Source organism: Neltuma alba, unplaced genomic scaffold (assembly GCF_004799145.2).
Source record: "Neltuma alba isolate B1F8T4 unplaced genomic scaffold, ASM479914v2 tig00012807_pilon, whole genome shotgun sequence".
NCBI classification, from domain to species: domain Eukaryota; kingdom Viridiplantae; phylum Streptophyta; class Magnoliopsida; order Fabales; family Fabaceae; genus Neltuma; species Neltuma alba.
In genome coordinates, this window is record NW_021637204.1 from 34,628 (window position 1) to 61,919 (window position 27,292).

Sequence of the window (27,292 nt, forward strand, 5' to 3'; positions counted from 1 at the left end):
CTTATCCTTTCTACGCGTCTCTACTTTCAACCACTCTTCTTCTAACGCCAATCCATCATTTCCTTCTTTCCCCCTTTTTTACTTTCTCCCAATTTAATGTTAATTAAAACGTAACCACCCCTACATGACTATAAAACACCGACCAATTTAATTTAACCTATCGGTTTACCTTTTTAAATAAAAATTTGGGAGAATTGCTATGAAGTTGCAAGCAGTTAATGAAATAATATTGAGAAAATTATAATGAAATTTGTAGTAAAGAAAATAACTATCAATAAGTCTCAATGACAAGTAAACAGTTACATTTATATCCTAAAATTTGTCACTGTCATGTTGTCGTTAGAAATTTTAATCATTATGTTTCTTACTTAGAATTTCATAGTAATCCTCCCTATATTATTTCATTGCATAAGTTGTTTGCTATCATAAACAATAAGACAACAATTAGTTTTATCTCAATAGGTGAGTTCTGCTACATAGATCGTGTTTATTATATTCTATTAACAACCAAATTCTCATATAAATTGTTACTGCCTTTGATCTTTTTTATAAACAACAACTAATATTCTCCTCTTATCTTTAAATATAAGTAAAATTTGTAAGCTGTTTTAAATTTTTACAACAAATTTCTTATTTTTTTTCCTATTAATTACTTATTTTAATATTCAACATATTTAATATCTCATTTCCCAACTATCATCTCTCTCCACCACACTTTTTTTTTTAAAATAATTCTTTTTATTATAATTTTTTTATTCTCTTTCTTATACTTTCTCTCCTATAAATAAAGGTAGTTTGGAGAAAGAGTTTTTAATTTTATATATTTATTGTTTTTAACCAATTTAACCTAACTTTTTAATCTACATGATTAAGTCTAAGACTGTTTATAAAAAGGGTTGGAGGGAGTAATTACTAAAATGTCCAATGGGATGACCTTATTGAGTTGTTTGTTATAAACACTTCTAAAAAAAATTATGTTTTATAAAACGCAGCCTTCACCTACTTTGGAATCTCCCGTCTTTCTCAGCCATCTCCCTCCTCTCTCTATATATATAGACGCACAACTTCACGACCCTGCATATCCACTACACACTTGGCCAATCCAAAGAATTCCAAACATTTATATTTGGCTTCTTCTTTTTTTCTCTTTCTCTGATTCTCTCTCCGAAAATGACCAACAACAACATCATCCTCATTGGTTTCCTCAGCTTCGTCGTCGTCCTTGCCTCCGCCGGCAACTTAAACCAGGACTTCCAAATCACCTGGGGCGATGGCCGCGCCAAAATCCTCGACGGCGGCCGTCTGCTCACCCTCTCCCTTGACAAGTACTCCGGCTCCGGCTTCCGCTCCGCTAACCAATACCTCTTCGCAAAGATCGACATGCAGCTCAAGCTCGTCCCCGGCAACTCCGCCGGCACCGTCACCACATACTATGTAACGCTTAATATATATATATATATATATATATATATAATCTTCTTAATTCTCTTTTTACAGTATATATATGTGTGAGATATAATTTGATTGTGATGATGGATATACATATGTGCAGCTAAGTTCAGAGGGGTCAGCTCATGATGAAATAGACTACGAGTTTCTGGGGAATTTGAGTGGCGATCCATATATTCTTCATACCAACATATTTACACAGGGAAAAGGTAACAAAGAGCAGCAGTTTTATCTGTGGTTTGATCCCACCAAGGACTTTCACACTTATTCTATTCTTTGGAATCCTCAAACCATCATGTACGTATATATACATATATTTCTTCATCTTTATTCTGCTTTAATTATATATATGTGCAAAGTTCTGATCTTTTTAATTCTAGAAATGAGACTCACAATAAAAGCTTTTATTCTCACTTGCAATTCAAGTTGTTTGATGATAATTAACTAACTAAAGCTTCATACACATATAATTATACAAAGCTTGCAATGGAGTTAGGTAGTGTTGCATCTATTTTTGCACTTTAACTTTATTCCTTCTAAGCACTCAAAAATTACTTTGGCTACGGTTGCAACCATCCCACCATATATAAAAAAATTTCGATTACTTATTTATTTTAGGAAAAACATAATGTTTTACTCATAAGAGAGTTATGATTAGTTCTGATCAAATTCCTATTACTGTTACTAAATATTGTTGACAATAATATATATATATATCAATGTTATATATCATTGTCACATCTTTGACTTGTTATCTCTAGAAACTTTGACTAAAGTTAATCATAATTCTACAAGTTAACCACACCTCAGATGACCGAAATTTAATGTTACCCAGTATTTTGAATTGGGTTGATCAGTTGATCCTAAACGAGAGTTAAAGCTTTCTTAACATTAAAAAAATAAATTTTAATATTTATACTTGAGATATAATTTAAGTAAGTCATTTCACTTAACATATTACCATTAATTAATATAAAAGTAAAATTACATCCAGCACTTTGATTTCATTTATAATGCATCTAACACATTATTTTATTTTGTCATGCATTCAACACCTTGATCTTATTTATTTATGATATATATCAGCATTCTAAAAATTAGGGTGATATGGTGATACTTCCTTGCTATATATTCTGTGATAAAAGAAATTGAGCTGGAGAATAAGTCTAAAAAGCAAAGTGTTTGATTGAGAAATGCAGATTCTCAGTGGATGGGACACCAATAAGGGAATTCAAGAACATGGAATCAAAAGGGGTTCCGTTTCCAAAGAGCCAAGCAATGAAAATATACGGAAGCCTTTGGGACGCAGAGGACTGGGCCACCAGAGGAGGACTTGTGAAGACTGACTGGACCCATGCTCCGTTCACCGCCTCTTTCAGAAGCTTCAACGCTAAGACCGGCGGTGGCGGCGGCGACCAGTCGTGGCTGAAGGAGTCGCTGGACTCGACGGGGCAAGCAAGAATCAAATGGGTGCAGAAGAATTATATGATATATAATTATTGTGCTGATGCGAAGCGATTCCCTCAAGGCTTCCCTCCTGAATGCTCTCTCTGAGATGATCTCTCTTCAAACTTCGTACGTAAATGGGGCCTCCCAAAAAAAAAAAAAGGTCAAATAAACTAGTGGGGCCCCACCTATGAGAGGATTGGAGAGTTATGTTTTTTTTTTTTTTGGGTCGTGATTTTCAGATTAATTTACTTTGTTATTTTGTCTTGTGAAAATTAATTGTTCATGAATAGAAATAAATGATGTTTATCAAAAACAAATAAAAGCTAGGAAGCTTATTGTGAATTTTAGCAAAATTTAATGGAAGTTATACAATTTATTTTTTATTTTTAGAAGAGTTTTACAAACTTTGAAAATAAAGAAAATATATGTCTAATTTCAAGATTAAAATATTACTATTAATCGTGTCGCTTTCGCAGTGTTTGAATAAGACATTCTTTTAATCCAATGATATGAGCTGAAGAAAACTCCAAATACCTAGGCAATATCATTACAATTTCGTTTAATTTCGATTCTAACTTTTATAGTTTCAAATCCTGATTTTTGTTGGCCTGACAATCCTGACTTTTAATTCTTATAATTTTATAAAGACTTTAATGAGACATTGCATTGCTCAGAACAAGTCCCATCATGACTTATGTATTATTTTTATAAGTTACATTTTGTAGATGTATGAAGATTTAATTTATTTTTTTCATTTTATTTCATCAATTGTATGTCTTTATTTTAATTATCATACGTTGGCAAACAATTATATATTTTATTATCTTTTTTTGGGTAGAGTCTATCTCATTTCTTTATATATATAAATATATATTTTCGGAGGGAGTAGTGTCTTTTGAAGAAGTATGCAAATGATTAATTATGACATTTTTATACAATTAGTTGGATATTTACGTGCATAAATTCTTCTTTCAAGTACTTGTAATTATATCTCAACTCGTTCCACCTGAACCTTTTTGCAGGTTAAAATTAAACTGATATTTTGTTTTAATTTGGTTTATTATTATAAATTTGCTATTTAATAGAACCATCATTCTAGAATCAAATAGAATTTGGATTATCGTATTTAATAGATTTTGACTTCTTGTCCTTGGTCTTCTCTCTCTGTTTTTTTTTTGGCCAGCGCTTGTCCTTGGTGTTCTTGAAATGGTCAAAACGCGAAAACCGAGATCTTTGAAGAGAAAACAAAAAAGTAAACTACAGAAATGAATCAAAACAAAATTGTTGTCAATTAGTAATAATTTCTTTGTTAAAAGGTAATCATATAGATTGGTTGAGTTTGCCCACGTATTGAACCCTTTTTTTTTTTTTTGACTTCGTCTAAATTATTTTGCAGTCTATTTTTTTGGACACTTTTGAATTGGTATTATGGTTGAAGTGATTCTAGAACTCATAGAAAAACCTGCATAATACTACTTCAGGTCTTTAATATAAAAACTTGTTTGATTTTTACTTTGATATTAAATATAAGACTACAACCTACTTTATTTTTATATTTATTTATTTATTTTCAAGATAGTCTTTATAATAATGAAAATTCTAGATAATACACTTAATTAGTAAGGACATTTTAAGAAAGACAACACATATTTATTACAAATAACTAAGTTAACTAATTTTCTTAATCTATTTAAATTAGTCAACTAGCTGTTATATTAGATACCAGAGTTAGTATTAGACATGAAGGCCAGGTTTATGACTTTATGATACATTGAAATCTCTCATCTCATGCCCTCAAAAAGTAATACTATTCTAATAAATTGTATCATTTAGAGGATTTAAATAATACAAAGTTTTTTAGAGTAACTTAATCGAAATTAATTATTTTCTCTCTAAGGATAAAGAAGTATTGATTGAGCATGGCTTGTAAATAAAGAAGGTTGCTTACGGAAGCTTCCTACTAAAAATTAAGTATATGATCTTAGTGATTTCAAGTAAGCTAAAGTATATTTTTAATCTTTTAATTTTATATAAAATTTTAATTTGATTTTTTAATTTAAACAAATATATTTTATTTCTTTAATTCTAAAATTATTAAAAAATAATGATATTGATATTATGAATGTTAATAAAATATTCTCAAATATTAATATTAAGTTTAATTTTAAAAAAATCATAATTATTATAAAAAAATTATCATTTAATATTAATAATTTTAGAGCTAAAAAATTAAAAATATATTTTTTAAAATTAAGAGACTATACTTTCACGTTTAAATAAGAAGTAGCTCATCAAATGGTGTTAATTTTCCGATGTGAAAGTTTGAATTATGATAGGGGTAGAAAAGGACATCCATGAAAATCAGATTCCAAGAAGTAGAATCAGTGGCAAGCTGGTGAAGTTAGAGCAAACGTGAGAAGCAAGGTGTCAAAAGGGGTTTACATTTTGGAGCACTGGGCCCCACCTCAGATTAGGCCTATGATGTGATGTGAGACACAAAATGAAATTTTATCTACACAGTTTATTTTTCATGATGGCCCGTTTCGGATCAAGGGCTTTTTTTTGGGGGGGGGAATTTCAGGTAAGGACCAAAAGATTTTGAAATTTCAAATCAGTCTCTTTATCCAATAATAAAACCAATTTGATGAGCCTTTTGACAGAAGTGCCCTTAATTGAAAGAGAGAAGGGAGGAGACAAAAGAAGAAGCGTTAGGGCGCGAAATACAACTCGACGTACACCCTGCCATTTCTCCAACTTGATGCGATGGTGAATGATATGGTGGCTCATGATTCTCGTTCCGCAATCATTTAAGCCAATACTCCTCTAATCTTTAATATAAGATCTAATTATTACGTTAATTTTGGTCTTAAATATAAAATATATTGTTCATATTTATTAATTTTTTTTTAAAATTAGCCTTATGAATACTCCCTCAACCATAATCAAGTAAGTAAAGGAAGGAGAATATTAAGAAAGATGATTATGGTATTTTAGAAAAAACATGTCATATTTTTTATAATTAACTAACTTATCTAATTTTCTTAATCTAATCAAATTAGTTAAATAGGTCTTATATTAAGAGCCCGAGGAATATAAATTAGAGTGTTGTATTTAGTCTAAAATCGCATCAATGTTGGAACTCCAGTGGCGATGTGGTTGAGCTCTGCGATCAATAGGAAATCGCGTTGTGGTTTAGGTAAATTCTAAACCTGGGTTTTAGAAGGCTCCTTCTTCTCCATCTTAATTGTTAAAGAGTTGCAGCTTGTGATAGGTAGATAGTGTGTGGATATGGGCGTGGAAGCCTAGAAGGCATGAGTTATTTTACAATGTATTATCTGGTTTCTATAGGCTGAACAAATTGGCGGAGATGGCAGATATTGATGGGTATTAAGCTAACTTATTCAGAATTTAAGTTGTGAAATACCAATTTTATGTTGTGAATATGCTGATTGTAGTTGTAAATTGATAGTTTATTTAAGCTTTGCTAAGTAATTGAAATTCACATAATAGTGAAGTGCTGAGACGCATGGCATAGCACTAGCGGTTCAGAAATTTATCTGGTTACTAGTTTGATGAATGGGTGAAGGTAGTGGGTATTGATGATATTAAAATGACTTGTCCATAATGTGTTGTGAAAATGCTAATTGTAAATATGCTAACGATAGTTTTAAATTTATAAATTGTTTCAATTTTGCTAAGGAATTGAGATTTACATAATTATGAATCATAAAGAAGCATGGTATATGACTAACAGTTATGAAAAGCAACTATTTTGCATCTCTCGTATAAGAAGAATATATATGTGAATACTTTATATAGGAAAATAATATATGAAGATGAGATTATAATTAAAAGATTGATAATAAAATGAATAACATATAAAGAATTGAGTCTTGTAGCAACAAATCTGTGACATGAAAGTGGTAGGTTTGATATAAAGTACGTACTCATGTTAAACGGGCATTATTATATCTTGTTCACCTCCGGTTCTTAATATAAGATTTTGTTTGACTTTTATCTTGGTTATAAATAAAAAATCTCAATATATTTTATCTCTAATATTTGTGCATTTTTTTCTAAGATAATCATTCTAATAATGGTAGTTCTAACCAACACACTTGATTAGTAAAGATATTTTAGGAAAGACAACACCTATTTATTACAAATAACTAATCTAACTTATTTCCTTGATCTCCTCAAATTAGTTAACTAGCTATTATATTTAGAATAAGAGATAGTATTAGAGTAGCACAGATCACTATGAATATGTTGGTAAGACAGGGAAAAAACTTCAAAAAAAAAAAACATCGCAATTGGATTGTTCATGGTAGATAATTGTCCATGACAATTTTAGTATTAAGAAAAATATCTTCCTACTTCTAAATTAAGTTGTAAATTTTTGTATGTAAAGTTGTACGTTATGTTGTTATTTTTTATTGTAAATTTTCATATGTAAAATTGTTATTTTTCTATTCTTTATTGTTAAAATTTCTATTCTTACTTGTACCTTACTTGAGTACTTAAAAATTGAATTGTAAATTGTTATATGCAAAGTTGTTATTTTTCTATTCTTTATTGTTAAAATTTATATTCCCATTTCTAATTTACAAGAGCACTTGTAATATGTAGATTTGTTATTTTTTTCATTGTTATTGTAAATTTGTATATGTTGAATTGTTATTTTCCTATTGTTTATTGTAAATTTTTATATGTAAAATTGTTATTTTTTTTATTCTTTGTTGTTAAAATTTGTATCCTCAACTTAAATACTTGTAACTTGAGTTGTAAATTTTTATATGTAGAATTATTATTTTTCTATTCCTTAATTTTAAAATTTGTATCCCGAGTGCAACTTATCTAAGTGCTTATAAATTGATTTATAAATTTTTGTACTTCGAGTTGTTATTTTTTTATTATTTGAACTAAGAACATGCAGACATGAACAAACATGATGATTATGCCCACTAGGACCCCTTTCTTCTTTTCAAATATCAAAGGCAATATGGTCTTCTATGGGACTTAAGTGAAACTGCTTTTAATCTTATTTTTTAAGTGCATCTAACATTCCATTTTTATAGTGGTATAATTTTATCTATGATTTTGTTTTTGGGTATATTTGAAAAAATAAGATCATGGATAAAATTAGGCCATTAAAAAAATCAGGTGCTGAGTGCATTGAGAATTAAGATCATGAGTAAAATTACATATTTACTATAATTTTTAATTTAACATGTATTTACTATATATGAAAACATCAAAATACTTGTCAACTTTTTGATTAAAGAACACCCTTTTAACAAGAATGATCACCAAACAGTCACCTCCAGCCACTCATGAACACCCAACTAGATTTGAAATTCAAACTGAGCACTTGATTCAACTTGTAATAAGGGGGTTTTGCTAGCTTTATTATGGATCTTCCTTTGAGTTAAAATGAGGTAGATTCTGAATACAGGATGCTCCATGGAGAGTCAAAAAAAAGGGCTCAAATGGGGGAATAAATAATTCACGGTGCCATTGGCTCCATCAAAATTATGTGAATCCCCTTCTTAATCCTCTTCCATCCTACCATTTCACATTATAAACCTCTGCACTCTTTTAATACACTCTCTCTTTTTTTTTTTTAAAAAAAAAAAACATTACACCAAGTTATATACTAGGTCCTTAATATGAGACCTCGTTTAATTTTTATTTTAATGCTAAATATAAGACCCTAATCCAATTTGTCTCTCGTATTTATATTTTTTTTCAAAATAATCTTTCTAATAATAATAGTTCTACCCTATATATTTTATAGTAAGGATATTTTAGGAAAAATAACACATATTTATTACAAATAATTAGCTCAACATATTACCTCCGGTCCTAAAGCTAGTTGACTAATTTGATGAGATTAAAGAAAAAAGTTAAGTTAGTATTTATAATAACTAGATATTGTCTTTTCTAAAATGTTCTTGCTAATTAAATATATTAGCTAGAACTATCATTGTTAGAATGACTACCTTGAGAAAAAATATATAAATATGAGAGACAAAATGGATTGTGATCTTATATTTAAGACCAAAATAAAATTCAAATAAGGTTTTATATCAAGAACTAGAGGTAGTATTTCGTTAATCTCTTTAAATTAACTAACTAACTCTTATATTTAAAATCAGAAGTAGTACTTATTTAGTTATTTATTACTTTCTCTTATGACAATGTCGCAGTGCAGAAACGTGCAGCATTACAAAAGAGCATTGTTGAAGATTCAGTCACCGCTTTGATGGGGAAAAAAATTCAGTCACCGCTATGAGACACAGAAACATATGAAAGTGACAAGAGTAGCCGAATCAAAACCCACTTTTTAACAATCATTTCCCTATTCTGAGCTCCTCTGCTTCATCCTGTGTCTTGTAAGTTGTAACTTCCAGAAAAAGCCAAACCCAAACCGAGTCAGATCAGATCCCATTACCTTCCAGAACTTCTCACACACACACACACACACTCAGACAGCGTCAGCACAATGCCGATTCACCTGCTTACCACGTGTATCATCTTCGGTGCCTCCCTCTCTCCTCTCTCCTTTACATTTTCTTCTTCTTCTTCTTCTATCATCATTCTTATTTTTGTGAACAGCATGGATTGGTGGCATAAGCTGAGAAGAACTTGGGGCCTGGTCCCTGCTCTGCTCAAACTTGGCAAATCTGTTGGTGGGATCTCCTAAAATTCGTAACTTTCCAGTTTCTTCCTCCTTCTTTGGCCTTTTTCTTTCTCTTCTAGTAGTTTCAAGTGGTGATTGACTGAGGTGCGTTTGAGGGGATATATGCTCTGTTTTTGACGTGGCATTTAACAACGCAGGTGGTGGCTGTGGCAGAGGAAGCGGCGGAGATGGAGGGTTGGTGAAGCTGAGAGATGAAGTGGAAATGTGTGGGTACAGAGACGTGGAGGTGATGTGGAACATGTTAAGCATAAAGCAGACGGAGAAGACAGAAGGAAGAGGAAGGGTGAGACTGAAGGTGAAGGTGCCGAAACTGAAGGGCAAAAATGGCAAGCGTGGCAACAAGCAACGACCTGTCTGGAGGCTTTTCTTTTGGACCAGTCATGTCCCATAACTTGTACAAGGACAGGGACAAGAACAAGAAAAAGAAGTACATCTGATCAGAAGCAGGGTGCAAAGTTGATGAGCAAATAGAGAATCTCAGGGAGGAATGAGACCGATTCGTACAAGTATATGCCCGATAATCAGCTTAAATTCTCAACGTTTATGAAATTTTGGACGAAATAAGAAAAGGTCTAGATCTTTTCTCGCAAATGTTGCAGAGCTTAGTAATGCACTGGTAATTATACTCTGTTCTTACAAAGCAAAGCTGTTTTGCGACCTAAAAACACTTACAACAATTGCTCATATTAAACACGTTAATCATATTTATTTTTATCTACAAGTTGTTGCCGGGGAACGCAACAACACATTGCGTAATATTTGGAGGGCGAAAGTACTGTAGAAGATGAAATGCCTCCTCTCGGCTTCCTGAACTAAGGAAGAGGAGATCTAGATGGGGCGGCAGCGTGCTCCTTTGCCAAGACCTTTATTATCACCTTTTTTTGGGTGCCTTCATGGCATAATTTATTGTTTTGAAGAACGGAAAGAATAAATAACTAAGCGGCATAGGTTCTGCTCCAATCGACCCAAAATCAGCTTTGTTTAAATATATCTCAAATCCAAAATTCAGGTACATTTGATTAATATCAAATTCCTTATCAATCCATACATCCTTCACAGAACACAACAGAAAAACAATGAAGCATAGCCAGTTCTGGATCGTGTTGCAGCATCACTTTGTGGAATTTACACCAAAAATTGTTGCACCAGATAGGTGCCATGATCTTGCAGGAAATATCCCTACCAATGACCAGGTATCAAGCTCCCTCGGATGGCAAAGTTGTCTGAATATTTGAAGGCATGAGAATGTTAAATCCATCTGCTGCAGTAGACACAATCATTCCAGGAATCTGATTATGCCAGTGTAGTTCTTTAAGGTCCTTCTGTCCCTGTTTCAAGTCAACACAAATAAATCAGGAGGGAGGTCTACCATGAAAATGAAATAGACACGTTTTTATTCGCATGTTACAGAATTTAATAAATAAAACATACTGCTTATGACTTGGAAATATTGTAACTTATCATAAACATTATATCTTACATTGATATTCTCATTGATACCGATATTGAGACCTGGAAATATCTAATAACCTACCTGGTGAATAAATAAAAGTTGAGGAGGCAGATCTTCAGGGGCCTTCACTTGTTCCTTGGTTTGAGCTTTAAATTCAGCTTCTTCTTCCTCGTCCTTTTCTAAGGAAAGGTCCCATATTCTGCGGTTGAAGCCAATGCAGCATTTTTAGAACCCCAAATGTATACATTTAAAACAAGCTTATCGACATGCCGAAGTCTGTTTGAAACGTCAAGGAAGAACATGTTATCAATATCATATTACTTACGTTAGCTGATTATCAGACGATGAAACAGCCAAAGAAGAAGCTTCATGTGGGCTCCACTCAATGGATGTGATTGGATGCTTATGGTATTCAAAATGTGCTACCACAGAATCTCCATCCTACTCACCAATCAATACAAATTAACATCAGCGTTGATTTTTCTTTCTTGCTTTTTTATAAACGAAAAACAAATAAAACACTGAATATTTTCTTTCCTAAATGATTACAAGGAAATCTCCAATACCACATACCTTGAGCAATCTAAGATCACGAATAGAAAATGTCCCATCATCACTCCCAGAGGCCAACATGCAACTGGCCAGCCTACACGGTAGAATTTATTACAGAGCAAGCATGAGACCTAGAAATGCAATAAAGTTCAGGGATCATCATCACATTAATTTTTGCATACCTGTTCCATGACATAACATTAACATCTGCATTGTGAGCTTTAAAAGATGTTACCGGTGACTTCCCCAGACGGGTATCCCATATTGCAATACTTCCATCAACAGAACAAGAAGCAAAAACATTAGGTTCTGTAGGGCTCCACTGCAAAGATGAATAAAATTTTTAAAAATATTTAACAGAGTTAAAAAAAAAAAAAAAACCTGCTTTAATGGATATACTCTAAAGACAGAGCTCATGATGCTTTGTGCTATAAGTGCTCACCTGTAGATCTTCGACACTTGCTTTGTGCGCAATATTCATTTTGTCAACATTCCAGGTTGCAGCAGACGTAGGCTTCCACAGGTATATACAATTCTTGCAATCCCCTTAAAATGAAGAGGATGATTAAATCTTGAGCAGGAAACTATTTCATATTGCCGAGCTAATTAGAGAGAGGGGGGGAGAGAGAGAGAGAGAGAAGAAAATGATGGACTAAATTAAGCTAAACCAAGGGCAAGCTAAGATTACCAGATGCAAGCATTCCAGGATCAACAGGACTCCAGTCTATGGCATATCCTTCATCTCCATGCTTAAACTTAGCCAGCGGATCCTGATTAAAAACTGAAGCTGCTCCTTGGGCGCCTTCTGTTTCTGATTCTGCTAGAGCATTGAGATGAGATTTGAAGTCCCAGATCTACAGATTCACCACTCAAGTGTAAGACCATATGCAAACCGAAAGTGATGAGTCCACGCTTAAGGGGTTACATCCCAATAAAACTTATAGCAGAAAGAATGGGAGCAAAATTGGAGAAGCAGAAACAACCAAAAGGAATTTTTCTAATTGAGTCAAGAACCACCCAACAAGCCAATAGAGTGTATTTAGTCAAATTATCATATCGTGTTGTTCCAAATGCTGATAACAGTCATCTCGAATCTAATTTAGGCATAGTCGACACAGTATCAAAATGATAATATGGTAAATACAAGGTTTGCTCCTAGCCAGCGCCACAAATAAGAAATAATAAGTAGCAAGAACATAATTTACCATTCCAAAGGCATAGTGTCCTTACGTCCTAACAGTATTCTACACATAAACTGTTAAGTATCAAACTCCATGAAACAAGTTACATTAATCTATGATATCAAACCATAAACTGAAAAATGGGTTAAACGGTTAGAAAATATAACCTGTGCATAGCCAGTATCTGCCCATGCTGCACATATATGAGGATTTTGAGTCATGGAGCGTATGCGGTTGATACATCCTTCATGAGATACCTTCCGCAACTGTAATATAAAATTGAAAAGGATAAATGAAAAATGTTATTTATGTTCGAACAGCAAGGGACTGAAGTATAACAAAGTCCAATTTACAAGACATTGCCTGCAAAATGGGAGACCTAGAACTATCAGGATCTTCATCATCACTGTCATCCTCACTATCACTATTGTCACTATCCATTTCAGCGTCATCAGTTGCAGTTTTAGGCACCAGTTCACGTCTTTTACCAGAGATATTTGATACTTTAAAAATCCCAATAGAATTCCAAGAAGCTTTCTCTGCCTGCACAAGCACCATCATATCAACAGGATAATGTCAAAAATGTGAAAAACGAAACATAAAAATATAAATGAAGAGGATGAAAGGGAGAACTTGGCCTTATTTTGTTCATTACTAGTAATTACATACATTACACAATAAACTCCTTTGAGTGCATGGCACCCCAATTAAAAAAAAATAAAAATTGTGAAATATGAAATCAACTTGTTCACTATCACAACTAATACTCCCACAAACTAATCCAACAGAAAGTGAAGAATGCACAAGTGCCGTGAAGTTGGTCATAACTCAAAATAAAATCTTCATCTCACAAATCTATAAAGTAAAGCTCACCTGAGTCCCTGCCATGAAATAGACGGTATGAGGAAATTCAGTCCGAACTAAGCCCAGAGTATCACGAACAATGTCAAAGCTGTCAAAAATAAATAAATAAATAAATAAATAATGCAGTACATCAATAAGGAGAATTTAAAATAAAGGCCCAGGACATGGTCACCAAGAATCTCATTTTGAATGTCAACACATGATGGAAAAGGACATCTATGTAAATCCACATATCCCAGGTTCTAAAAGCTAAGCAATAGCTCATTCCACCCTATCGTGAATATAATAGAAGTTCGAAAACATAATTCCATTACAAAGGTAACACAAGGTCCTACCTAATTCGCATCCGTAAAAGAGAAATGAGGCAAAATTCTTCGGGGATGAGAAAGTGAGTAGCAATAACCATACAAATAACAATCCCACAATAGGCCTAAATTTTTTTCTTCACTCAACTCGTGAAACAAAGAAAATAGGAAAAGAGAGAAGAAAAAATAATAACAGAAAACCGTATGTTACCTCAAACAGGGCCATCCAATGTGGAAGCCATGAAGAGAATTGTAAGCAGAAGGATCGCACTGGAGCTCTTCTCCTTCCTCCAGCTTGTCCACACCCGGTTGCCAAACCTTAGTGGGAGCAGAAGGTATCGAAGAAGATGAAGACCCATCCCCTTTCTTCGAGCCCTGAATTTTAATCCCAGAACCAAATACTTCAGCCAACTCTCAAAAGGGGAAAAAAAAAGATTTTTTGAAGAGAATTGAATAATAATCCACAGGACTAAACCTTGTTCTTCCTCTTAGCTTTCTTGGGATTCTTTAGGCTGCGAGTCATTGTAGATTATTGAACTGACTCGGCGATCGCCTGGTTGAGCAAGTAAACATTTTAGTTTCTTACCAAAAGATACTGTGGTTAATTCAAATGTATTGATGACTGTCAGCTATTCTTCCTTCTTCTCCAACACAAGGTGTTCCAGCAAACAGCACGATTTGGCCAAGAAAAGAGAAGAAAGAAAGAGAAGAGCAAGAACGAGACCAGCTACGAAGTACGAACCTTACTATAAGAGAAGAGAAGACGTCTAAGAGAGGCGAGGCAGCAAATGAGCTTCCAAACAGTGAGAACAAACACCCAAGACGCGACGGAACAAGTTCTATGTATGAGCGAAGGCGGTCCGCGACTGCGTGGAGGCTGAGCAGAGGCAGAACGTTAGGGCTTTGTATGAAGGATTGAAACGCATAGCTTCAAAGCGTTCAATATTAAAAGGCAAAATACACAGACAATTTAAAAAAAGAGAAATGACATAAAAAAAATTAAAAATTACGATATTTCAATTCAGAGGCCTTAAAATCTCAGAGAAAGAAATTATGTCTGATCTAATATTTTACAAATATAATTAAATAACAAAAATACTCTTGTATCAAAAAGTTTATTGACAAGTTGTGAACAAACAATAATAAGTATTAAACAGTGAATAACAAGAAATGTACTAATAATGACAATATATTTATTAATAAATTGTAAGTTGGTAATAATAAAAAATATACTGGTAATGACAAGTTTAATAGTTTTTTTTATAAAAAAAAGCTGATACAAAGACATTTTAGTCATTTGATTATATTGGATTAATTAATCTGCAAGTTCTTATAGTTTCAACTAATTTTGAATCAGGTCCCTATAATTTTTTTCTTTTTATCAAGCCCTTATACTTTTAACCAGTTTTTAATTAGGTCCTTGTATTTATTTTTCTTTTTATCAAGTCCTTATAATTTCACTAAATTTTTAATCAGATCCATATAGTTTTAATTTTTATTTATTAATTAAATATAAACTTAATTAAATAGATTAATACTGAAATATAAAATATTGATAATGACATTAAATTAACAAGTATATAATAAAAAATAAGTAATATAATTAATTAATTTAGGAAATTTTTTTAGAACAATTAATATTTTCTTGCTGGCAAAAGTTAAAATTATTATAATAATTCATTATTTTTAGAATATTATAGTTTATAAACTAATATTAAATAATATATATTATCTTATGTTATAGAATAGTATTATTAGAATTTATAAAATAAAGAATAAAAATTTTAAGGATTTAATTAAAAATAAGGTGAATTTATAAAGACTTCATAAAAAGAAAAATAAATACAAGGACCTAATTAAAAATAGGTGAAAGTATAATGATCTGATAAAAAAGAAAAAAACTATAAGGACCTAATTTAAAATTGGTTGAAACTATAAGGATTTACAGAATAATTATCCCGATTATATCTATATATACAATAAATAAAAATCAAAGCCAAGCTGAGCCATTTTCTTATTCACAATGGCTCCTCACTCATTTTACTGTGCTATGAACAGTAACAGCTCTGTGAACAGTACCAGCTCATGCATGGAGCTCCGTGTACTTTTATTATGAGATTGCATGGATCCGTAAGATGAACTTTTTCCATTTTTGATTTTCTCTCTCCTGTTGGCTAAGAAAGTGGAAATATTGTTCACATCTGTCATATTTTTCGGCCTCCGTGAAGAGCATTTCAGCTTGCTTTCTTTTTACTTTGCTTATGTGTCAGGCTGTTAGTTTCTTGTACACTCATTACACGTCTACACCTACTCCACTTTCAATTTAAAATTCAAATTTTATTTGTTTCCTTTCCCTCTTATTTTCTTCTTTTCTTCACCAAACCTGACCAGGGAGAAGGGAAGAAGGGAGGAAATTTTCTACGTAAGTAATATTTTCTGCATAGATGGGAAAGGATTTCACATAAAACCTTTTCCCTCACATCGCTGGAAAAGAGGAGAATTAGTGGCTGTGCCTTGCTCCTTCTTTCAATCTAAGGATGAGAAGAGGCCCAGAATTAGGATTGAAAGAGAGATCTCTTTCCTTCTTACACATCAGTTGTGCATCTCCGCTCTCCCTAGGCTTCTCTTCATCTCTTTCTCTCTCACTATTGCTTTATTGTCTCTTCCTGTGGAATCAGTTATAGATGGAAAACGTGAGGGTGGTCTTAGATGAGAAGCAGAAAAGGCAAGCCAAGAGGATTTTAGAGGTGATTGAAGTGGGGATGATGAAGAGGTTGAGGATGAAGAGAGAAGAGACAGCCAAGATTGGGAAATTGAACTGGACTCTGGAAGAGAAGTTGAAGTCCCTCTATGTGAGAATCAAATATGGCGAGATTTGAAACAAACCAACAAGGCCATGACCACTGCTCTCCACACAAATCTTCTGCTTGATTCTTATGGGTTTAGTTCTTCTGTTGTTAAATTGCTATTCTCACTTTGCTATATTCAGCTAACTTAATTTTTATGCTGTCCTATGCTTGGTTCTTCTAGATTGAAATTTTTTTGGGGGGGTAGAATATAGCTTGCTCTAAAATATGTTTGCTTGATGGGTGTTTGTTAAAATACATGTGAGAAATTTTTGCGTGGGTGGTGCTTTTTTTTTTTCTTTTGGTATATCCTCTCTATTCTGTTTTTCCGCTTGACTAATATGGTGCAATAATTTGTAATCTTTGATATTTGGGAATAAAAGATTATTGAGTGAATGTAATAATTTGCTGTCAATGAAAAGGAGTCCCATGTAAATAGAGTCTTATTAGGTGATTGAAGATGAACATTATTTTAATGGATGCATATTTTGTTGCTTTTTGTGGGTACCTGAAGCTGAATGATTGCTCGCTTACGGGATGCTTTATTTCTCATCCGCATCCCCTTATGTATCATCTGTTCAATTTTAATATTCTGTTTGTGGTTGGATTTGAATCTAAAATAAGATGGCAGTCAGGACTGCCAAAATTGCATCGAGTGAAAAACTTGCTGAAGCTGATTTTAATTTGTGGTTGGTAAATGTGCACCATTATTTTTTGATTCATGTGTTTCTTAAAGTTGGTTATTGGCCTTTTTATTTTTTGCAAATTGCACTCTACCAACTCAGCAGCTTTGCTGTTGAATAAGGAACAAGGAAGCTGAACAATGAGGTGGTTTTTACACAATGGTAAAAACTGTTCTAGACTAGCAACCTTTTATGTTTTTGAAAAATTATGCACAATCCACACGCATGGTGCAATTTGGACTAGGAAATGGTGCATGTTTTTTCTTGGTTAACTTACCTGAATTATGATTCATAAAAAAAAGACTTATATGAATTTAACTTACACTCATTTGGTTTTTTCTTGTTTGTGCACTATTTGTGTATTGTTACTTTGTTAAATCTAAAACATAATATCATATCTCACCCATGTTTATATTTCCTCAGATATACTTGGTGAATAATGTTTACATTAATTGTACATAAATTATATGCAATTTTGTTTTGCTAAAGTTGATTTACATTTATTTAGAATTACTGATTTTGTTAGAGTTGTTTTAATTTGTTTATGATTATTGATTTTAGTAATGTTAATGCATCCCGCGCATCGCGCGGAGTAAATGCTAGTTTATAAAATACCAAATCAAACACTACTTCCTTTTCTAAGATTTTGACCTCTTAGGTGCTTGAATTGAAATATTGCAATTTTTAACTTCTTTTTATATCATCATCCCTTTAAAAAAAAGGTAGGACCAAATAAACACACATTTTTCTTAAATGAATTACTATCTCCTGTCCTTAACTTAGATAATTAATTTATAAATATTAAAAAATTATTTAAATTAATTATTTGTAATAAATGTATCTTGATTTTTTAAACTAAGTTTTTTTAATTATATACATTGGAACTATCTCTTTGATTAAGGGTTCTCTTAATATGTGTAATTACTATGATGCTTTGAACAGAAAATTATAAATTTTGAAAGCAAAGTGAATTGAGATCATATATTTAAAACAAAATAAAACTTTTATCTTTAACTCCTGGAGTTAGAATAGGAAATAGTATTAGTTATAGCTCTCATCTCTTAAACGCAAGTAGTTTGGGATTTAAATTTCAATTCATATATATTGACGAATAGTTAGGCCTGGTCTATCATTTGCCCTCTATATTTGGAAGGAAGCGACCAGTTTAGTGAGACTGTAAAAATTATGAATTAGATATAGATAAGATATTTGCATTAATTAATTAATTTTTACAATACAAATAAATTATAATTTTTTTTTACAAAAAATGGCCTTTCGTGGTTCATTTTAGAGTACATGTTTGAAGTTACTCACTATCTCTCAACAAGTTGCTTCACTTGTCTGATTTGTTAAGCCATCAACGTTTAAGTGTGTGCTTGGGAGAGCAATGTGTAAACCAGAAGTAGTTTAGGAAAGCTTGAAGGTGTTTGGATAGGAACCAAACTATAATTTTAAAAGTATTTTTACAGTATACGAAGTAAATATGTGGAAGAGTTTATCTCGTTTACAGAAAAATACTCCAGAGAAGTATTTTTCAAAGTTGCCAAACACCCCTCTTATATAATACCGCACTTGGGAGCAAAAAATGGGACCAAACACGCAATTCACCTTAAGTTGGGGAAGGTAGCTTTTTCAAGTGGCAATCGGGCGGGCTTAAGACCATTAGAAATTGTTAGAATAATAATTTTCTCTCACTCCTCTCGTTATTCTCTCATCATTTAATGAAACTCATACCTATTTTGATAATTTTACAATCTAAATTTATTTTTATTTAATTATAATTCAAACAACCTTTTATCCAATCTAATTTTTACAAACTAACTTTTGTAAAATCTACTCCAAACACAATTTAATTTTTACCCAATCTCATTTTTTCAAAAGTCAGATTGCAAATAAGTTATTTTTTTTTATCACTAATCCGACTCTAATCTAACAACACAATTAGATTGGTTGGGGTCTTGTTGCCCAGCTAACAACAAACACATTCTTCAAAGCTTTCTTAAGTGTACGGTGGTGATTTTTTTTTTTTTTTGGGGCCTGAAAGTGTAAGGTGGTGAATTTAAACTCTCGATAAAGAGTAGCATGATGAAGGCGTGGATACTTACTTGTTTTGGATGTTTCAATGGTTTCACTTACTTTTGCATGGGACATTCTAGTTTATACATTATGTCTTAATTATTCGTAAGGATTTTTGTTATATAAAAGAGATGATGGGTGGAAGTTTATGGGGGACAAATTACTGCATAGTAAGTTCAATTACAATCTAATGCTATTTGGATTCTTTTCTAACATTTTAAATTTACGAGACTATTTTAAGCAGTCAACTTTCATTTCATATGCTGGATGAACATTCAGAATTTAAATATTACAGAATCCTTCAAAACTCACACTTTACAACCAAGCTTCTCTGAAGCTGTTTTTTATCCTCATGACATATATATACTAAGAAATCATGCACAGTTTCTTGCAAGCCAAACATGGTTTGCTCATGACTTCAAAATTTTAAAGAATTTCCCTTCCAACCAACCAAAGAAGTGAAAATCTGGGTTTAATTAACATACAACTGTTGAATCTGAAAATACTTGTTGAGGAGAAGTTGAATTCAAACTACATAATAATTCTGCTACAAATCAATCCCTAACTGAAAAATTACATTCTGTCAACAAAACCAGAAAAAAGTGCAGATAAGGTTACTTTGACAGAAATTTACATGAAAGAAAAACTTTTGTCAAATTGTTATTGCATTTGATTAAAAGAAAAAAAGAATCTGTGTCACAGAAAACCCCGGATGAGATTTGGATGATTGGATCCCTTCATGTCCAGTAACTTCAACTTCCACAACCAGACTTTGTCTTGGATTGGACCATCCGGTATCTTAAGCCTACCCATAACCAGATTTTATCTGCATTACAAATTACAAAATACTAAATTACTGACAGTGTTTCATCATAAATTTTATGTGACACAAGGCATTCTGATATTTCTTCCCTAACAATTGTATATCTAACATCCTTTTAGAGGCATTATATGATCAAACTATTTCATCGGATTTAATCAACTTCAATCTTGAATTGCATTTGTATCCTTCTTAAGATAATCAATGCATGATAAAGCTGACATGAGCATAATAAAAAAAATTGACCAGGAAATGCTTTAACAATTAACTTTCATACCTTCCTTTTCTTTGTCTTGTGAGGAGAACAAATATTCCAAACCCTATGATGATTGCAACTTTTATTGCCTGAGAGATGTAGGAAAGGGCATATAAGCATATAACCATATAGAGCAAGCATCACATTGCTTTTTTTTTAACTGTGTTATATGTCTCTTAATGTTTTGCAGGAAGTTACTCAAGTGAATGGAGATCGCAACATGTCTTATTCTTCTTAAAGGACGTACTAATATGTCTAAAAGACAATAACTGGATGAATGCATCACTACAGATCCAAACTCACTGATGAAATTTTCTTTCCAAAAAATTATGAAGAGGTAGCTGAGAGTATAAAACTTCGAAAAAAAGAAGTAAACGTTGCTAAATCGAAAGATGATTATGACCTGTTTAATGGGTCTTCCAGAAATTTCATCTCCATTACCATCGGAGCTTTTAGACTTTGACTCTTCAGTCTCATCTATCTTCGCATTTTTGCTTGCTTCAGCTCCAGTCCCAATATATGCTCCATTCTTATTAAGAAAAGGGAAAATAGATCAAATAATGTAAGCCAGATAATCAAATCATCAGCTTAAATTCTTGAACAATCCACATCCCAAGTTGAATGCTTCTCTCATTAAAAAATAAGCCTCAGATACGGTAGTAAATCTGGCACACACAAACAAAATGGTAGCGAAGCCATCACTCAGAATCATAAATCTTATATAGCTTAATTTTGAAACTAGGCAAAGTATGCTAATCTATTACAAAATCCTAGCTAACATTGGAAACAAAAGGAATAAGACTAGAGTACACCTAGTCTGAGACATACAATAGAGAACTTCGTATCTTCAATCTTCTTTCTCAATGTTCTTTGGCATAACTAAAATGCAAACTATTTGTTCAGGTATTCACAATATGCGAGAGACTTCATCTTTGGCACTGATTGTTAAGACACGAATGTTCTATCGAAAGAGAGTAATTAGCCAAAAGGTTTGCCAAAAATCTTTAGATACCTTTTCCGTATTTTCTAATATCGAGGTATCCAAACTTCTCTCATGGTTTATGCGCTTTGTAACCAGACTTTCCAATAAAGCCATTACATTTTTACCACCAGTTGTTAGACAGAACTTTCTTTGTTCATCAGGGAATATCCAGGCCCCAGAACATTCAAAAGGGCAATAATTATCATCAAAGTGTATCCCTGAATTCAATTTAGGTGGTGTGAATCCCTGTTGACACATAATTCACGAGAACTTTTCAAGGCATCTCCCCTTTTTACTCCTTTGTTTGGGTTGCTTCTAGAATCTTTCCTGGAATCAAACAGATTGCTAGGATGATATATATCCGAAATCTTCTCAGGCATCTTCCCTGAAGTAACTGCCTCAAATGCAAATGTTCTCACAAAATCTTTGCTATATTTATCTTCCTCTCTATCTGATTTATGTGATAGTTTGAATTTATTCCTGGCATTTGAATTTGTTTGCTTGTTCAGTAACTCCTTCCCATGACTAAGTGAATTAAGTCGCTCTCTGTTTTCTCCATTATATAACTGGGCTTGTTTCAACTCTCTTACCGTAGAGCTACATCTGTATTTTCCTTGTGACAAGCCCACTGGCCCTTTATTCCAAGCCTTCTCTTTCCCTGAGTGCTTAGCCTTGGAAGAAGCTTTTGTTTCAATTGTACTTGAACAGTGATCTGATGAAGGTGATTTGATGGGAGATCTCATATCCTGGTTTAAGAAAAGTCCCATGTGAACCCCAGTTGTCAAAATATTGCAATTATACATTGATGATATCGTACAACACTTGCAATACCTGAGCTAGACCAGTTTGCATTTCAAAGGCACTAATCATTTTTCTCACATTGCTGGGATTGGGCTGTATCAGATTATTCTCTGCAACTTCATTCTGATTTGAGCTTCTAAATGAAATAGCTACTACTTCCTCTGAATTTATAGCTCTCTGAGGATCTTTTGAAAGTGCTGAACCAAAACCAGGCTTCTTAGTTAAACCCTTTTCTTTTAATTTAGTAGGATCAAATGCTTCTGACAGCGGTTTGTTTGATGAGATCTCCTTATATTGAACTGCGCCGTTCTAAAACATCCGAAATGAGCATTAAGCAAACAATAGTACTTTTTCCAATGGCTTTTCATCAGCACAATAGAGAAAACATTGTAAAGTAATCAAATCCTTAACTGGGTGTAGCTGCATTAGATCAGGCTCAGCCCCCAATATAATGTTAGGGCCGGTTTTTTTTTCTCAGTTCGGAAACCAACAGGTTTTTCCCCTTGAGAAACGGCTTCAAGTTGTAGGTGTCTTTTTGGAGATTCTTGAGAAGATGGAGAACTTAGAATATCAGGAAAAACACTTCAGGGAAACGAAGGATGTTTAAGTCACTAATTGTATTCTTTTCTGTTTTATATTTTCATTGCTTCTTAAGTCAGTTGAGTAAAGATCAAACCTGAGACCTCATCATTCCTGAAGGCTAGTGCAGCATTGCCAACAGAAGCACTATCACTTTCTGAACCCCTGGGACTGCTACTGAGAAGCTCATCATGTTTCTTCTTCAACGCAGATTGTCTCTGCAAAACCATAGATGAATACGAAAAAATGAAATCATTCATAGATCATTGTCTGCATGGAACAACCATCAGTTCCATATCAGGAGAAAGTAATTGACTGAGGCATTTTCACTTGCAATTTCTAAAAAATTTCACCACTACAAGTCCAAGCACAATCTAACAAATCATTCTTATATTGCAAATAATCTCTCTCTCTCTCTCTCTCTCTCTCCCGCCTTTCTCTCTCTCAGGCCATCCATGCTCTGATTAGGGAATTCCCAAGCCATAAGCTAATCTTTTTTTCTTTCAATCACCATGGTCTCTTGCCTTTTATTATTAAGAAAAGTTTCAGAAACTCAACAAACTTGCATAATAGGGAGGAACAATATCAGTACCATCATACGAATCCGGTCACGGTCTTCATCATTGAGGATGAACTGCAGCTTCAGACGCAGGTGTCCATGCCCAAGGGCAAAGATGTCTTCCCAAACACCTTTCTCAACTATTGACTTCGTATGAAACCCTTTCATAATATATTAGTCAGGTTTATCCTAGGGCCAAGTGAAATGGGAGTAGAACTCAAAATTTTCAAATGGGCAGTGTTCTGAGAGCTACCTATACGAGATATTTCATTCCCATCAGAATCCTGAAGTTTGATAATGAGATCCTCACGAAGACTAGCTAATGGGCTGCATGGGACAAACAAGCGGATTATAAACTTGAAGTCATCGTTAGAAATGTTGACAGAACAACATAGAACTTTCAGTTAATCTTACAAGGAAAAGTCTCCCTCCTCGCTGATGAGGGACTCTGTTTTCCCCATGGAAACTGCAGTCACCACAATTACCAGTTATATAAATGACATTTTGAAGGGTGGCAGAGGGGAAAGGCTCGGATAAGCTGAAAATCAAGAGCAATTGCATACCCTTTATGGATGTTGAAGATAACGGAAGACCCATGAATTCCAGGACTGTAATATGAACGAGGAAGTGAGATAAAAACCATATGGTGATTCATAGTTGAATTACTTCCACAAGATGAAATTACCTGAGACCAGGATTGTTCCTGGCATTGCAGAGGGAGAATTCAATAAGATAAAAATTGCTTAAATCGGACAGACAAGGGACAAAAATACATGAGCTTGACAGTTAAGTATGTTAGACTCTTTTCAGTTCGTTCAAAGTCCTAAACTCAGTTGATTGAGCAAGAGATAGAAGATTGGATGGGATTGGACTATTGGAGGATGTGGATATAGTTAGAATCCTCAATCCAGAGAAATGAGCTATTGTGGTCCCGGCGATTGTCAAAGTCCACTAGCCATTGATTACCATATTCAATGCCTGAAAACCATATTTATGGTTTGTCTCGTTTCAAAGTCCACGTCATTGCTTTTTGATCCCTACAGTCTACCCACCAAACTGGGCAATCGCTCAAAATGGAAATGCAATGAAATTATTCAATGGTTAAAAACGTCTCGGTAGATAAAGGTTTCATACTGTAATAAAAGGAGTGATATTTTCACCGTTTTCACGTGGCAAGTTTGCACATAGCACACAAAGACATGCTGAGTCAGATTATGCTGTTCATATCACTATCATTTCTTGTGCATGTGTATTTTTTTTGTCAGTGTTAGGAGTGTCCACCTCCAACATCAACGAACGATTGTACACTTAAACATTACAACATGTCCTTGGTTCATTAGTAGAGTTCACATGCCCAAGGATCAAAAATACAAATTGATGAATAGGTAAGTGCCTATAGTAGGGCACACTGGCACTCGTTATCAATTGCAAGGTGTTGATGTTACATTAACTGACTGATGTTACATTACAATCATCCCACGATGTCCAGAGATTTTCATCCGGGTAATTAGACTAAATGGCTGCCCATGTCAATAAAGTAAAAAAAAATGAATTTGCAGTGTGATGCTATCCAGTAAAAAAATGGACTTCAACGTGCAATAATCCGAGCTTGTCAAGGTCTATCAATTGTGCTGAAGCTTTAACATGTCAACATTTAGAAAACTGAAGTGGGAATCAAAACTTCGGTATGGTGTCAGCACGTAGAACTTGTTTGAGAATGGCTTTTTCTTCATCTATTTGCTTCTTCTCTACAGGGTCCTTGGGTTTCAGCTTTCTCTTTTCTTCCAACATCCATTTGAAAATTTCACGTTGTTGCTCATCAGTGATGGGAGCCCGCACTTCCTCAGGGATGGAGACAGGGAAATAGAGCGAGTCATCATCGAAAATTGAACCCATTGAAGTTGAGGTTGTGGGGGGTTCAGGAACTTCAACAGCAGTTTTCTCCTTTTGCAATTTGTGACCTTTTCTGGTATGATTCTCAGTCCCGTCTTTCTTCTTTGGCCTTGAAAATAGATAAGCTGCAATAAATTACGGAGCAGAAACATTAGAAGGGCAAAGAAAAAAAACGTCTAGTTTATTCCTGCTGTCACCATTCAAAGAAAGAAAACTGTATGTCTGGGATTTAGGTAGTACAAGAAATGTTCTGAACACCAGAAACTTGGGAAGGGTAACAAACATTAACAATCGCAGAGAGAAACACTATTTTAATCATGACACAACAGCATACAATACATGTAGACATAGTCTAATCACTTATTCATCTAAGACACAACATATAACACCTATTCATCTGATCATCAACAACATTTATCGGGGAAAAATTCCCTGAAGACAGCAAATTTAGTCAAGGGATTAAATTTAACATTAAACATCAGTCAAGAGGCAAATTGATGGTATGACATGAAATCAAATTGCAATGGCAACAAGTCAGATGGCTAATGGTTGAACGTGGTAAACATCGAATACGGATATACGAAGCAAAAAGAAGCACTTAATACTTGATATTCCAGTTGCATATTCAAGGCATCAAGATAGAACTAGTACATAACTAATAATGAAAAGGAGCCTCAACTTCTGGTACCTTTGGCATTATCTAAAAATACAATAAACATGTTAGACTACTAAGACAAGTTAAAAGAGCACGCCATGATGTGTCATCTCAAATGTAGATACGAGTTTGATTGAATTGGAAAGTAGACAAAGAGATGATAAAAAGGGTCCCATTCATAAACGGAATACAAGGAGAAAGTAAATGTTCCTACACATTAGGAGACACAGCCAAAAAAAATCGCTTGATTATAGGCAAACTATCAAACAACCAATCAAAGTTCTACTTGGCAATATATCGAACACTTGAAGGGCAGAATACACAAAACGTCAAAGAAGGCCGCCGTCACAGTGAAAAAAAAGTAACAACCAATCCATTAGCCAGTTTTTGTCGACTAAAATGAGGGGGGGAATAGAATTTAATGACGCATTTCATATCGCAGCACCATGCGCGCGCGCACAAACAAAGAAAGAAAGAAACAATGGCTATTGTAAGCAAGAGATAGAAAATAGAACCTGCAAAAGCAAAATTATAGATCAAGAATACACGCCAAATTGGCTTGCAGCGCTTCATGAGCGATTCTGTTGAAGACAGAGGCGGGGGCGGTGGCTGAGCGTCGCTCATTGAAGTTAACAATGAAGACTGATGAAGATGATGATCGTTTTCTGGTGTGGTGTGGTGGTCACAGAAACAGCTAGAAATTCAGTTTGCTTGTGATGAATTGATTCTCTTTCTCTCTCGCTAGTTTCCTCCCTCTACAGAAGAAGACGTCTTGCGTATGTTCTTTGATTCTCTTGGCGTTTCAAAAAATTTACAGTGTGAACCAATTTCGTCTTCCACAATCCTCAATCTGGCGCCTCACTGCATTTTCCATTCCTTCTCTTCTGCTTGGGAAGCGAACATTTGGGTTTTGATTATTTTATTTGAAGCCCATTGGGCATACGAATTGGGGATGAACACGTGGACCATAACATTGGGCGTTTTGACCCAATTGTAGGTTGTGATTTTTTTCAAAAGAACAAAAATGGAAAATAAATATTTCTTGTTACTATTACAATTTTAATTTTAACTTATAAATATATTAGTTTTCATGAAATTTTATTGATATGCACCTCAATTTTTTACATGATTGTATATTATTAATTCCATTATAATTATAAATAGATTATTCAAGTCCTTTGGACTA

The 27,292-nt window shown here is 33.5% G+C and overlaps 5 protein-coding genes across 12 annotated transcripts; 2 read left to right on the forward strand and 3 right to left on the reverse strand.

Moving 5' to 3' along the window:
• Positions 1-1,069: 1,069 nt before the first annotated feature.
• On the forward strand, positions 1,070-3,251 carry LOC114731203 (probable xyloglucan endotransglucosylase/hydrolase protein 23). Its single transcript, XM_028918341.1, has 3 exons — positions 1,070-1,434; positions 1,553-1,746; positions 2,649-3,251. The coding sequence occupies exons 1-3, from the start codon at positions 1,171-1,173 to the stop codon at positions 3,001-3,003; spliced, it is 813 nt and encodes a 270-aa protein (XP_028774174.1). The 5' UTR covers positions 1,070-1,170; the 3' UTR covers positions 3,004-3,251.
• A 6,129-nt stretch (positions 3,252-9,380) lies between these two features.
• LOC114731206 (uncharacterized) lies at positions 9,381-9,992 on the forward strand. Its single transcript, XM_028918343.1, has 3 exons — positions 9,381-9,440; positions 9,517-9,590; positions 9,739-9,992. The coding sequence occupies exons 2-3, from the start codon at positions 9,518-9,520 to the stop codon at positions 9,990-9,992; spliced, it is 327 nt and encodes a 108-aa protein (XP_028774176.1). The 5' UTR covers positions 9,381-9,440; position 9,517.
• A 558-nt stretch (positions 9,993-10,550) lies between these two features.
• LOC114731202 (glutamate-rich WD repeat-containing protein 1) lies at positions 10,551-14,780 on the reverse strand. Of its 2 annotated transcripts, none has more exons than XM_028918339.1 (13): positions 14,699-14,780; positions 14,432-14,509; positions 14,168-14,331; positions 13,661-13,739; positions 13,151-13,330; positions 12,955-13,053; positions 12,295-12,460; positions 12,049-12,152; positions 11,789-11,928; positions 11,628-11,700; positions 11,380-11,495; positions 11,136-11,253; positions 10,551-10,929 (listed from the first exon to the last, which is right to left on the reverse strand). In XM_028918339.1, exons 2-13 carry the CDS (start codon positions 14,477-14,479, stop codon positions 10,798-10,800), a joined length of 1,419 nt encoding a protein of 472 aa, XP_028774172.1. In that variant the 5' UTR covers positions 14,480-14,509; positions 14,699-14,780; the 3' UTR covers positions 10,551-10,797. The 2 variants fall into 2 exon arrangements, with proteins under 2 accessions (XP_028774172.1, XP_028774173.1); XM_028918340.1 differs by having other exon boundaries at positions 14,704-14,759.
• A 5,236-nt stretch (positions 14,781-20,016) lies between these two features.
• LOC114731208 (uncharacterized) lies at positions 20,017-24,500 on the reverse strand. Of its 7 annotated transcripts, XM_028918347.1 has the most exons (9): positions 24,244-24,466; positions 24,122-24,166; positions 23,973-24,024; positions 23,812-23,885; positions 23,592-23,719; positions 23,104-23,217; positions 21,041-21,166; positions 20,659-20,726; positions 20,017-20,387 (listed from the first exon to the last, which is right to left on the reverse strand). In XM_028918347.1, exons 1-9 carry the CDS (start codon positions 24,266-24,268, stop codon positions 20,384-20,386), a joined length of 636 nt encoding a protein of 211 aa, XP_028774180.1. In that variant the 5' UTR covers positions 24,269-24,466; the 3' UTR covers positions 20,017-20,383. The 7 variants fall into 7 exon arrangements, 5 of the variants coding, with proteins under 5 accessions (XP_028774180.1, XP_028774179.1, XP_028774181.1 ...); XR_003738902.1 differs by lacking the exons at positions 20,017-20,387; positions 20,659-20,726; positions 21,041-21,166 and adding exons at positions 21,863-22,365; positions 22,451-22,964 and having other exon boundaries at positions 23,097-23,217; positions 24,244-24,500; XR_003738903.1 differs by lacking the exons at positions 20,017-20,387; positions 20,659-20,726; positions 21,041-21,166 and adding exons at positions 21,863-22,365; positions 22,451-22,964 and having other exon boundaries at positions 24,244-24,499.
• A 721-nt stretch (positions 24,501-25,221) lies between these two features.
• On the reverse strand, positions 25,222-26,863 carry LOC114731209 (uncharacterized). The gene is made up of 2 exons (XM_028918351.1): positions 26,622-26,863; positions 25,222-25,576 (listed from the first exon to the last, which is right to left on the reverse strand). Exons 1-2 carry the CDS (start codon positions 26,728-26,730, stop codon positions 25,233-25,235), a joined length of 453 nt encoding a protein of 150 aa, XP_028774184.1. The 5' UTR covers positions 26,731-26,863; the 3' UTR covers positions 25,222-25,232.
• Between the last annotated feature and the right edge of the window lie 429 nt (positions 26,864-27,292).